A 14,926-nucleotide genomic window follows, 5' to 3' on the forward strand; every position below is an offset into this window, starting at 1 on the left:
TTATTGATTAAAATATTTTAATAGAATATAGACTTTTCAAACATCCCACATTTAAAAAAAAAACACGTAGAAACATGGAAGAAAAGTAGTTGTATCGTTTCATTTCATTGCAATCGTCAGCTACAATGACAAAGAAATATTATGAAAGCGAAAAAACAGAATCATGTCTTTATATTCAAATAATCCATTACTTCCTTCATCAAGTAGATGTATGGCAATTCGAACATCAACGATACCATGTAAGAACAAATGTAAACAATTATTATGTATCCTACATATAAAATTCCCTGCAAAATAAAACAGAATAAAGTAGAGGAAAATAATTAATAATTCATTCCATCAATCTTTAAAATCCAAAAATAATAAAAAAATACATACGAAAGTTGAATAATTAATGTGTAAAGAACTTTCACTTAAGAAATTCATAGAACTTATAACAATTGGATTTAAAAGATAAGCTGCATAAGTCAATCTACTAAATGGTATCCAAACTTTCCATGAAAGAATACTATTTACTATACCTAAAATGTAAATCGATTTAATTAATAATAATTGTTAAGTAATAGTGTCGCAATAAAGAATAGAATCAGATATTTATTTATACCTCCATTATTTGTACAACATGCTATTAATAGCCATGCAATACCAATTGCCCATACAGTTCTACTGAGAGCAACGTAAATAGCAGCAGTTAAAACTGATATTCTTCTCTCATATAATCCAAACAGTACTAATAAATTACAAATACTAGCCAGTATCGAAAAGAGTATTATTGTTTTCTAAAATCATTTATATCAACATTAGTGTAAACATCAACATCATCAAGAAAATAATTTTATAATGAAGTATTTGTAAGCGCCAAGCGATCAGAATATTTGCATACTTTTTTCAATAATAATTTGTTGTTTAATTTGATAACAATATAAGCAGTCATCACACCCACTAGGTAAGGTCCTATCCTAGTCCATGGTCGAAAATACAATTCTTCAAATAAATTATATACTCTGTCTACTCTATAATATGAAAAAAAGGTAATTTGTTAATCCTTTAATTATTTCATCATTCATTAATTATATTTAAATATTGTTATAAATTCATTAATTATAATTGAATATTATATTTAAATGCCTAATAAATTTATATGGGGCATTTCAAGTCAAATCGTCTATTTTTGACTCTGACTATTTTTGATTTAGATGAAATTTTTTTATCATTTTCTACTGAAATCTACAATAAAGCTTTAGATGATCTAGTTAACATATTTTTAAAAACCAAAAGCATTGCAATAACTCTAAGTGATTGCATATCGTTATACAAAGTAATGATGAGGATGTTTGTTTGTAAGAAATAATTCTAATTCAGAACAATATACTGTTTGTAAGTTATTTAAGCGACCAAGTAAATCTAAATTAATTGTGTATTGTATTTACTTGAAAAATTAACCAATGGTGCATTGAAATATTTTTATAATCATAATCTTTGATAGTATTTAATAAAACTAAGATCATTAAATAGAGTGAAAAATATTTATATATATTTATCTAGGTTTATTTTAGTTTAAAAACCACAATTATTAATAGCAAAAAAATAAAAAAATACATAATTGAATTAGGAAAAAGCATAAAAAGCAATGTCGGCCCATCAGACGAAACTCGGAATTAGGTTCAAAATGATCTAAAGTTTAAAAGAAAAAATTAAAAACAAAATAAACAATACCAAAATTTGAAATATTGAAGGTTTTTTTCCAAAAAAGAAAAAAATTTCTTAAAGAATTTGACTTCAAATATTTGTTTTATATTTTTTTCAAAAAAATACATTTAAAAACAAAATAATATTAAAAGGAAAATGTCCCCATAAGTCAATTTTTGACAAAGTTTCGGATATTTAAAAAAGAAAGTCATTTGTTTGAAAAATTCAAAACTTTTTATGGGTCAGAAGAAAAAATATTTTTAAATTTTCAAAGACATTTTTAATGAAATTGAAAATGATAAAAAAGTTTCACTAAAATCGAAAGAGGTCAGGGTCAAAACTGTCGATTTGATGAGGAATGAACCATATGTACAGAATAGGGAATATATTGCTGAGAACAATTTATACAATACCCGTTTTAGTAAGACATTGCATGAATGTCCGGTAATTCTATAAAATGTCGAGAGAGTTTCGGTCAATCTAGAAAATGTACTTTAGATGACTATGTTTAAAGCCAAAGTACAAAAAAAAAACAAGTTATCACGGTTTGTTTCAATTACAATAGTTTCAGATTTCTCCACTTCCGGAATAAAAAACACTACATTGAAGCCCATTTTACAGATTAAACGAAACCAACTTTGCATTCTATAAAATAACCCAGCAATTTTTTTGTGTGAAATACTTGCTCATTATGCACAATACACGATTTGGGTAAGTTTTCTATAGAATGCTCCCAAAATATACATTACCACAAGCATGAATAATATTTAATATTGATATTTACGTAGGAATATAATTTAAAATGTATGATATATAGCCAGTAAGAATTATCGATGAGGTAAACAATATACCCAACAAACTAGCTGCTATTTTGAAGTACCTGAAATGCAATTATGTTTAATCAATTAAAATAATTTACGCTTAAAAAGAATTTTTATATAAAAAGATTGTTTTATAAAATGTGAGTTTACTTACGTTGAAGATAAAAATAACAGAAAATTTATTATGAGGAAGTACTGCATATCATTCGCCAAGTACCAGCTCCAACTCATACACTGCAAAGATCGATATCGATCATAATTATTATATCTATTATTCATTAATAAATACGAGAATTATAAAAATTGCTGTTATCGTAAGTCCATACCAAATCTTGTAGGCTAAAAAGGTTGTGAATATAAAGGATATTCCTCCACCAATATTTTTGACAATTTTCGTCTAAACGTTCCGTTATATAAAACAGTGAAGTTTTACCGTTCCACGTTGTACTTATCTGCACTAATCCGATTAATACCATGAAAGTAGGTGTCAATCTAAAATAGTAGAAAGAGCGGAATATACTCTCTTTCGTAATTTTATTAATATTTTTTAATCGTTTATTAAAGCCTCATTTCACTATCCACAAATATAAAGGATTTTGAATAAAGAATCGTATTTAGGATCAACCAATATATGGGACAAAATTATTATTAGTATTAATTGTAAAATAAAAAAATTGTTCTTACCACCCTTAGATTTAAAAATCTTATGCATAAATGACTTCAATTATATTAGATATATGGCATTTAAAAAAATAGTCTTACCTAATAAACCTTTTCAGGAGAACGAGAAAATATAATTTTATTATATTTAAATAATCATTCGGTTTACGTATATTCTTGCTCATGTCTTTTTTTAAATACAAGTAAGCGACCAGAAAACCACCAAAACAAAAAAATGTATCAACTGCCAGGGGCGCATTGGGTATCACTTGAGCGAAAAAACCCTCCATTAATAATAAAGCCCATTGTCTATTGTCTTTAAATAAATATAACAAAACAAAAAGAAAATTAATAAATAAGTCAAAATAAAATTAACTAAAATATCTTATTCGAATATAAATGAGATTAAATCTTCATTATATATACTTAACCATAAAAATCCTTCGAATAGTAAAATGAGTGCAGAAAAATAACCCACATCATCGAAAGAAATCTTAATCCGTGTATAACCGGTACATTAATACCTTCAGATTTTATATTAAATATTATTTTCGTGTTCGAATATGCGGAGAAAGCTAGGAGTATTTTACAAAAAAATCTGTGGTATTTTAATCTTTTCAGTTGGTCCTTGTTATTATCGTTTAGTGTTTGTGGAATATCTAAAAACAATTAACATTATGATATTAAATAATTATTTGTTTATTCAAAAATATTTACTATAATAACCCTTTTGTTACTAGTAACCTTTACTCGTATCTGACTCATGCAAAGGTTTCGTATGAAATACTGGAACATATAGGAGTCGAACACCATGAGACGATAGGGTACATACAATAAATTTTGTATGGAATGATACTGGTGCAAAAGTATATTGTAACACAAGGTTTAAAAATTAATTAATTATCTTACCTATTGCTTGAGAATTATCATTTTCATGGTCTTGAAGATACTTGTCATCTTTCTTTAAACGTTTTTGGTATATCAGAAGATCATAAGCCGTTCCTATTATCATTAATAGTAATGTGAGTGCGACTATTATTCTAAAAAAAAACAACAACACAAAATATAATTATATTGTACATTTCATAATGGATTATCGTAAATTATAAAAGAATTGTTTATGTACGTCATTGTAATGAATGTTCCACTCAACATCCATCGATGGTCATCAATTAAATCTTTTACTTCAACCAACGTATAGTCGGCTGAATAAAGTTCGCCTTGAAAAAGAATTCTATTTCTTAACAAGTTTTCTAGAAGAGTAGAAAGTTGGTCCTTTGAACAGGATGCTGGTAAGCACATGCCTAATATTATCAAATCCTATAAAGAAAAATCAAAAAATTAAATTATAAATTTTTTAAATCACTTGTGTGTGTGTGTGTGTTCTGTTCTTAATAGAAACTTACTTCGTCGGGTATTACAATGTGATATTGTAAAGTGCTATTATGTCGAATATGAGCAACAAAGAATTTCACTTCGAATGGTGGAAATTCATCCTCGATATGACGATATCTCGAATTGTTTCTTAATATCTCTGCCGATATTATTACGGAATCTCCGTTTCTAATATTTTCGCATTGACTTTTACTGCCCAACCAATAATTATTTCCATAAATAAATCCTGATTTAGGTTCTCCGCACGCATCGAGTACTTGATAAAAAAAATAAAATACAAATTTCATCTCTTTACCAATCGAAATTAATTTTTATGTGTTACTTAAGAAGAAAATACTATTTAGGTTGTCGTAAATAAAGTTAAATAATTAACTTCTTAATGTTAACCATTTCGAATTCTTTATATATTTTGATTATACTGATTCATCGACAGCATATAAATGTAAACTTTAAAAAATTGTGTATTTATCTATTTAACCAGTTACAATCGATACTAGGAAACATACAATTGTTGCAACTCAAAATTTAAACTTTTCAAGAGACTGTAAATGAGCTATCTATCTACAATTTTAAAATTAAAAAAAGAAAATGTATTTTTAAATAGTCCTGATGTTAAATGAAAATTATACAAAGTTGCAATAATTTGAAGACGATCCTTTTCCTGTAAAAAAATATTTTAAAAAGAAAAATAAATTTTCGGTTTTTATAAGATTGTTCCTTCCTTGAAATAAATAACCAAACATACATATTTAAATCTTTACTTGAATAAAATAATAATTCCAAAAATCTCGTTTAGAGTGTAATGAATAATTATTTTTCAAAATAATAAATCTCTGATAATAGAAATGTTTTCTCATCTTTCAAATACCTCTTAAGCTCCATAATATTTGCTGATCAATGGCTTGTTGAAATTCGGTAAGTTCCTTGCCACATTGAGTTGAGTTTAAAAGTTTTGCGTTTACTGCCATTGCATAAACTGGCAATGTACGCATTTTCAATTCTTTTATTCCATTTGCCGTACAATAATTAAATAAGAACATAAATGCTGCGAAATACTTTAGCAATTGGAATGCTAAACGTGCCATTTTTATTAGATTATGCTTTTTTAGTTGTTTATGTTTTTTTTTTTTTTTTTTACTTTATTATAATAGTTATCGAAATGACTCTATTCTTCACTTCTCTCACTGTTTTAGAAACTATCGTTATTGATGTTGCACTGGATGATCAAAAATACTGCGAAATAATACAAAACAGTACCAATATTATATCGTTGAACGAATTGAATTTCTGAGCAATGATGAAGCGAATCAACGAGAACTTTTTTTTCGCAGTTATGAGAATCTCACATAGGAAAATCTCTCCTAATTATTTTCGATAACAAAATTTAAATATATTTAAATATTTAAAAGAAAAAAAACCTAAAATGAAGATAAACGAACGATATTTTTTGAAACTAAATAATTTTAGAACCTACTATTATTAGACAATTGACATTCTTCCTAATAAATATTATAACTTCTTAAAATATTAAATCCTTTTTTGCTATTCTCTATAGTAATATTTAAATATATATATTCAATGTTAATTACAAGAATCCATATACGTAAAATTTATAATATTAATTTTATTTAGTTTATATATAATCTCATTTGATAATGTTTAATGTTTATTAACACATTCCGTGTTGAATGGGTCGTATACGGCCCCCGCTGCTTTCTGTTCAGGCCACTTGGAATTCTCATTGAAAAACAAAGAATTCTTTAAAAATTTTAAATAATTTTAAAAAATTAAAATTATTACTTTGTTGTCTAATGCATATTAAAATTGATATCTTTCTCTTGCTAATTATAACTTTATAGTATTGAAAAAATGTAACACATGCGTCTTAAACAACTTTTTTAATCTTAAAAGTTTAGGTCATATACACCCCACGAGGCCTGAATGGTAATAAAATAAAATAAAAATCTAAATATTAACAATCATCTAAATAATTAATAAACGTTGTGTTTTATACTACTTTAAATATCTTAATTCTTAACAAAAAATCGTCGTAATTATTTCTTCGTTATTCATCGTATTTGATCGTATTATTTTCACACAAAACACACTCGTCGTAATTTCAAAATCAAGACAAGGCAAATGCGTGCTCATTCGTTCTTTCATTCCCAATATATACTCATCTACCCCCTTTTAACGCAGTTCGTTGTTGCCTTGCATTTGTTCAAGAAACTTCCCAACCACATTCTTGATCATAAAAATTTAGATTATTATTTTACTAACGCATAGCGAATGTTCAGAAGTTTTCAATGCAACGAAACATTAGGTGACAAAACTCAAAAACAAAACGCAAGCATTTCCGATCTCTCTCATGTTACAATACATTCTCATTCACTCATCAACGTAAGAAAAGAATTAACTAACGCATTTACTTTTAACACTAAACTGTTTTCACTCTCTCATCCTCAAATATATAAGTATGTATTGTATTGCAATGTATTATATTAAGTTTTTTTAGGACTTTTAAATGAGCAACTGTAGAATCGCGTTAAACTATTGTTATAGTCGAGAGACCAATTCTGGTAAAAATAAATGAAAAAAACATACTCTGTTACAGATAACAGTGCAAAGTCGCAGTATTTATTTATAAGTTGCTTTATTTTCAAATTATATACGCGAATTGACATGGAATTAAAACAGTAACTAGGGATAATACAGATTATAAAACAGATGATATGCTACTAATATATAATTGAACTAATTGTGCCCCGCCACGCGTTGATATAGCTCACAATCAGTCTGATTAAATACAAAAGAAAAAAAATCATGTGTGCAGATCACACGTGTTAGAAGTAAAACCTTCTAACTTCTAACACGTGTGATCTGCACACATGATTTTTTTATATATTCTATGTACTTCATAACTATTTATTATAATATTTGCGAAATAAAGAATTTATTACTAATTTTTCAATAAAATAGAAATATTTTTAAATAGAAAAGATATGACACGTTGTAAAAAAAGATTGAATATCGAATGCGCTAGCAATAAATCGCAACAAAAAAAAATTGTAGAATGTTTGTCAATGGAAAATACATCGACCAAACCTAAATAAATATAGTATATCCTTTTCTGAAACTTAGGTAGACGATATTCTTTCTTGAAATTGGAGATATCTTTATCATGAGTTATCACATATAAGTATTTTAAGTTGTTGTAAATAATAACTTTAGATGCTTGAAAAAGAAGGAAACAAGTGTTGTCGTTTTATTTTATAAATTATTTTATTAATTTTTTTAATTTTTTTAATATAAACAAAATTTTTTTTCCATATTTTAAAAATAAGTTGTATTATTGTATTTTTAATGGAAACATAATAGCAATGGTTTATTTGTTTATGTCACGTTTCCAGTTTCTTCTATTTAAAAATGTATCTATGTTATTGAAAATATGTAAAAATTTTTTAAATACGGAAATATTATAATTAAAATAATTAAAATAACAAGCGGCACCGGTATAGTCTCCGGGTGGAATAGCTGATAAAAAGTACACTTTTTCCAATTCAAGCAATAAAAATGGAATACTAAATGCGATAGCTATAGATAGAAACAAAAATGGTAGACTGTTTGTCGGTGGAAAGATATCCTATTTTAACCTAAGTAAATATAATATATTTTTTTTTTTAAACTCTGATAGATGAATTTTTTTTCTTTTAAACTTTTCACATTTTCTGTGAATGTGAGATATCTTTAATATGGGTTAACACACATAAGTATTTCTTTTTGTGTTGCAACTAATAACTGTGGATGCTGTTAATGAAGGGAACAATTTTGGTCGTATTTTTTTCGTTTCATCGGGTTTTGAATTACAACGATTTTAAAATCAATTTCTATTTTCGTTGTTTTATTTTATAATATTAAAAATTTTTTTTTAAATTTGTTTTCTGTATTTTTTTTCTACATTTGTAAAATAAGTTATATTATTTTATTCTTATTAGAAATATAAAGTAAATAAGGTTTATTTGTTCTTGTAACGTGTCTAGTTTTTTCGATTTAAAAACTTTTCTATTTTATTGAAAAATTATTATAGATTTCCTAAATACGCAAACATGATAATTAAAAAACATGTCTTTGGATATTTATAAGAAAAATATTCTACAATGTTGTTTAAATTTTTTTTCTCTGATGTATCTGATAAACATTTCATTTTTTTTGTAAAATATTGCAGATAATACAATTATTATATTCTATATATTTTGTAATTGTTAATTACAATATTTGCGAAATGAATAATTTAATATTAATTTTTTAATAAAATAGAAACATTTTTAAATAGAAAGGAAATACCACGTTTGGTAAAATAAAAACAGAGCACGCACCTTCTTTCTTTATTTCGACCGTCGGTTCGTTTTGACCTTATACTTTTGTCGCATACCTACGTGCTTATCTCTGTTTATTCTTTTACCTTTCTATCGCTCGTACCTACAAACATTTCGAGTATCGAAAGAATACGTGTCCACGCTTTGTAGTATGCAGTCGCGCACAAAAACACACATATAAAACCGGGAGCGATAACTACGAAGCATAGCATAAAGAGGAGACCGAGAATAAGAAAAACTGTTTAGCCATATTCCGTCTCTCTCTCGCACGCTCAATCCTATATGTTTGTCTCTTTTTCTCTCATTATTTAGTATAGCAGCTGTCTCATAGCTTCGTTACATAGCTTCGTTACATAGCTTCGTTACACAGCTTCGTTACATAGCTTCGTTTCATAGCTGCGTTACCGTTTATTTACTTTTCAGATCACTCCCATTCTAAAGAAGTTTTCACTTCAAAAGAAAACATAAGTTTCTAAAATGTTACACCTCCCTGCTCCGAGATGGATTCGATTTTCGTCCTCCCGACCCTGCGTGGGAACCTCAATCCTTCCCTAGACGAAAAGACGTATAAACGGCATTTTCTCCATAGAAGATAACCTGCCTTGCCCTGTCAACCCTTTAGAAGATGACATAAAATAATTAAACTCAATGTAACACAAAATTAAATATTAGAAATATTCAATTAAATGGAAATAAAAATTGAACATAAATATTGAAAAATCAGACCGAACCTTAATACACTTGAAATAACTTGAAATACACTCGTTCAGCTACACCGAATCAAGAAGACAATTGCTGGTTCCTTTCGTTGTCTTATATACTTAGCATTTTCCACCATTATTTTTCGCTACTTTCTACATTCTTTCTCGAAGCCTCCAAATCATTCCCGATAAATTAAAGACTGTATCTTTCCTATACTTGTGGATCGAGAATGTTCGAGAGACTTCGGCGCATTCATGCATACTCAAAGCGACAATATCATGTAGTGTCATCTTACAAATAAGACACGCTCGCTTTCTTTTCAATCGAAGCACTCTACGCGCACACTACACTCATATCGCCGCACGCACCAAATAAAAGCATTTTCCCAACGCTATCAATACTTTTAGAAATATTCCTACACACGCACACACACATTCTTTCTCTTTTCTCTTACCCTCACATATATTCAAATGTTCCGTGTGAACATATTTATATAGGTTCAAATGTTCCGCACACTCACTGAAATCTATAGTCATATAAACAATAATTTTTAAAAAATTAATTAATTATTTTATAAATAAATTAATGTAATGAAAACCTAGCTGTATGCAAATGCAACGTTGCGTCAAAGTTTCAAAACAATCGATAAAGTACTTTTAGAGATTACCGATTAGGAACAAACGAAATCTAAATTTTTATATATATATATATAGATAGATAGATGAATGGTTGAGACAAAGAAGTAATACTTCATACTAAAATATTGCAAAACAGAAAAAATGAATGTGTAGCGATACGTAGTGTCTGGTCATCGTTCAGTTATGAAGTGGTGCGGTCGAGTACTGATACAATTAGAACTTCTCTTGTTCTTCCTTATCTTTTAGAGGAAATCCAGAAACAATAGAAGGAGACCCTTTGTATCGTTTCCTTTTTCGGCTCGTTTGATGGATTTGTGTGTGTGTGTGTGTACTGTGTACTGTGTATTCATGTGCTCAAATATGATTTTTCTCAAAACATACATACGCAAAACTTTCCCAAGTAAATGTGAAATAATTATAAAAAACGTAAAATAACAGAATACATTTCAACTCAACCAATAAACATCCTCATTTCTGTAGTGAGTCAGTCGTCATACGAGTTATTGCTTACTTCAGAAAATGCGTGTGAAAACAACATGATTTTAATTATGAATATTTTCTGATCCCCATTCTCGCGTAAATTTTTATGGGTGGTTGAAATTACAAAACCATTCAACAAACATATAACTTGTTTGACTGTTCTGACGAATATGAAGATGCTACGATTGACGAATAAATTTGATTCTGAATTTTTAAATGATGACATGACATGACAATACCTGAACATATGTTGCTAAAGACATTGAGCGCCGGTCCCGAAATGTTGCGGAATGTTTTTGCTTTTATGAGTTAAGTATATGTTGATTTACACTTTGTAATTTAAAAAACAAAACACACATATACGATGATTTGGAAACAATTCAATATTTTCTTTAGCTACTCGTTGTTCAAAAGAAAGTTAATGAGGCCAATGTTAGGGCTTTTGTGGCTGAAAAGTTGCCGGCACCTAAAATGTTTTAGTAACATTCTATAAAAGACTAAAAAAATGATTCTTTTTCTAATGATTCTACTTTCGTTATATCCTCCTTAAAGTTGACAGCTCGAGTATAATATTGGCCCTATTATCTGGTACTTTATTTGACTACCAGGATATACGTCATTTCTTTATTTTATCTGAAAATTAATACATTTTCACTTTTTATTCTCTCTTTCCCCTCATTCTAATATATTATACCTTATTTGCATAATTGAAGTTGATCATTGAAAATTATGAAATGTATCACTTTGAAACTTTCAGGTCTTAATTTGCATGCGCGGATGCTTTTATAAAATGAAACATTTCCAGCTTTTTATATAAAAATACAATCACAACTTTGATGGATGAAAAGGAGAATCGAAAAGTTACGTAAGAAGTTACATAATCTTTACATTGTGGGGTGTTATAGAAAAATGAGAAAAAAAAGAACAAAAAAGAAATGATGATGAATGTAATATAATATAATATAATAACAAGAATATATATTAAAGTAAATAATAAGAATAGGACGCAAAAAAATAACATATAACTGATACAAATGTACAAACAATTACAGACGAAGATTTACTTACAGAAAACGGAGATTAACAACTTATCAAACAAAGAATCAGAGAATCGCTTAACATAACTTATCTACACGTATTTATACAAAAAGTAACCTACGCCCTTTTTGGAGAGGGGCAGGGAACTTATTAATCTTATTAGCCTCCAGCATCCACCGGAGGTGGGTGGAGGTGGGGTCAAGTCGGAAAAAGCTCGGTCTCTCACAATTTTTTAACTGTTACCGTTAACGATCCCCTCCATGGTAGCCATAAACGGTTTTTAATAAACAACCGTTGATGGTTATCTCCCTAACAACTGCCGACGGTTTTTATAAGAAAGATCTTGATATTAGTTTTATCGTCTTCTACAACATAAAGATTTATTTAATTTTAAAAAACGTCAAAATACAATTATTAAACAATTAACCTATTTTGAAAGAAACTTATAACTAATCGCCAAATCATAAGATACCATTTTTATAGAGCAGTTAATTTTCTACAAAAATTTGTATTGCGCACTTTATAATAATCATTTATTATCGAGTTATAAAATTCATAAACAAAAATGAAATTTGTCTTAAAATAATCAAACTTAAATCTTCACTATCATTCAAATGGTGAGGTTTACGGAAAAAATATAAGATACCTTTTTTGTAGAACATTAAATTTCCTACAAAATTCGTCCGGAACATTTTTCTGTACAATCAATAAATAATGAGGTATGAATTTTAATCTACTAGACTGAAAAAAAAAAATAAAAAACTGCGATGCGGAGGATCTTCATATTAAAATGAAGAGCTCATATTTGGTGAGAATTTTTTTAAGGTATCTAGCAACCCATTTTTCCGTGTCACTTGTAAAAAAAAAATAATGGATTTTTTTGACTCACCCTTATATGTATGTACATTAAAAAATATAATTAAAAAAACAAAACTGTTATATTATTTAAAATAAGTTATACATTCTATTGTCTATAGATCCTAAAATGCTGAAAATAAATTCTTAACTCTTAAAGAAAAGTAAAACTCAAAATAAAGTAGCGACACTCAATATACCTACTAAAAAAAACTGAAAGAAAACGCATTCAAGAGTACAGGGTACGACTAAAATGATTAAAAAATAAGAATACGCAACATCTGCAACATCGATCAGTGACTGCCAAAATTCAAACGAAGAATGAACAGATAATAGTTATTGATGTTTTTTATATCTCTTCGAATCAGAAAGTTGATGATATAATCTATTTTTTGCAATGTTTATTACTTATATGTAATCGTGATAAAGCTACAATTCTTAATAGAAAGGAAAACCAGATACCACTTACACTAGCTGAAGATTTTAATGTTAGCTTTGCATCCGAGAATTAACCAAAGTTCATTGACTTACTGGGGAAAAAATTTCTTTTTCAGATACATAATGACACCAAAATCTCAACAACGAGATCTAGAAAAACTATAGATGACTTATTCTCTCCATATTTAAACAAAATAGAATCGATTAGCTACAATAAAGTTATTATCTGAACTTTATTTATGCAAATACCCGAAGATAGTGATAAAAACTCGCACAAACTGGTAGGCGTAATATTGTTTCTTTACATAATTTTAATATAATTTCTTACATAATTACTTTTTCATAGAAAAGATAAACAAACACTTAAGTATTGAATAAAACATTTAAATCAAATTTTTTAATTTTCAAACTACTCACATTTGTCAATAAACTCATACAAACATCGAAGAAAAGTAGTTGTGTCGTTATTTTTTATCGTGATCGTCAGTTACGATGGCAAAAAAATATTGTATCATGAAAGCGAAAGAAAAATAATTATGATTTTTTACTCAACTAATTCATTACTTCCTTCATTAAGTAGATGTATGGATATTCGAACATCAACGATATCATGTAAGAACATATGTATGTAATTACTGAGTATCCTGAAGATAAAATTATCTGCGAAATAAAACAGAATGATATGAGGAAAAATTAATTACAAACTAATTTAATTAATCGGTATAATAAAAAATAAAGCATAATACGTACCATCGTTAAAATATCAAAGTGAGGTGATGTTTCATTTAAAAAGTTCACAGAACTTATAAGAAATGGATTTATAAGATAAGCTGAATAAGTCAATCTACTAAATGGTATCCAAACTTTACACGAAAGAATACTATTTACTATACTTAAAATATAAAATGATTTAATTATTAATAATTGTTAAGTAATAGTGTCGAAATAAAGAATAGAATCAGATATTAATTTATACCTCCATTATTTGTACAACATGCTATTATTAACCATGCTATACCAATTGTCCATAAAGTTCTGCCTATAGCAACGTAAAAAACACTAACTAAAACTGACATTCTATTTTCATGTAATCCAAAGAGTACTAATAAACTACATAGACTGGCTAGTATCCAAAAGAGTATTATTGTTTTCTAAAATCAGTTATATCAACATTAGATTTAACATTACAATTTAAAAATAACAAACGGTTAATATATCTTTTTACCTTTTTCCAATGTAATTTATTTTTTTTTATTTAACAACAATATATGCAGTGACCACACCAACGAAATAAGGTCCTATTCTAACCAATGGTGAATAGCATAGTACTTTAAATAACTCGTACTGCTTGTTCAATCTATAATACAATCAAATGTCAATTTATTGATCAATTAACCCTTTCATTAAAACATATTTAATTCGAGTATCGTAATATATAAATATGCTCTTAAATATTTATCGCCGAATATTACATTACATAATAAATGCATAAATCAGTCAGTTGTATATACGAGCAATTACATGGTCGACTAATATGTAAATCACAAGTATCGAAAGGGTTTTAACACTTTTATATGTATATAACAGGGAATATATTACTATGAACATCCCATAAAATGCTCGTCTAAGTAGGACATTGTGTAAAATGTCCCGTAATTCCATAAAATTCCTAACGCGTTTTGGTCGATCAAGAAAATGTGCTTTAAGGGTTCATTCTGGTTTATCATTTTGAAAAAATCAATTTTTTTTTGCATTTTTCGAAAGTAGACATATGAAGAATTATCATACAAAAATTTTAGAACGATCCGAGCAGTTTAAGTATATTATTTTGCGA

The 14,926-nt window shown here is 27.6% G+C and overlaps 1 protein-coding gene across 1 annotated transcript; it reads right to left on the reverse strand.

Annotated features, from left to right (window-relative positions):
• LOC107072833 (nose resistant to fluoxetine protein 6-like) lies at positions 1 to 6,902 on the reverse strand. Its single transcript, XM_089175674.1, has 14 exons — positions 6,583 to 6,902; positions 5,434 to 5,798; positions 4,577 to 4,821; positions 4,297 to 4,490; positions 4,080 to 4,210; positions 3,602 to 3,829; positions 3,273 to 3,486; positions 2,837 to 3,002; positions 2,665 to 2,744; positions 2,474 to 2,569; positions 884 to 1,013; positions 605 to 779; positions 379 to 521; positions 1 to 287 (listed from the first exon to the last, which is right to left on the reverse strand). Exons 2-14 carry the CDS (start codon positions 5,648 to 5,650, stop codon positions 162 to 164), a joined length of 2,145 nt encoding a protein of 714 aa, XP_089031800.1. The 5' UTR covers positions 5,651 to 5,798; positions 6,583 to 6,902; the 3' UTR covers positions 1 to 161.
• Positions 6,903 to 14,926: the final 8,024 nt, after the last annotated feature.

The sequence above is a fragment of the Polistes dominula genome, unplaced genomic scaffold (assembly GCF_049000335.1).
Source record: "Polistes dominula isolate Pdom_NZ unplaced genomic scaffold, Pdom_raw_medaka contig_32, whole genome shotgun sequence".
In the NCBI taxonomy this organism is placed as follows: Eukaryota; Metazoa; Arthropoda; class Insecta; order Hymenoptera; family Vespidae; genus Polistes; species Polistes dominula.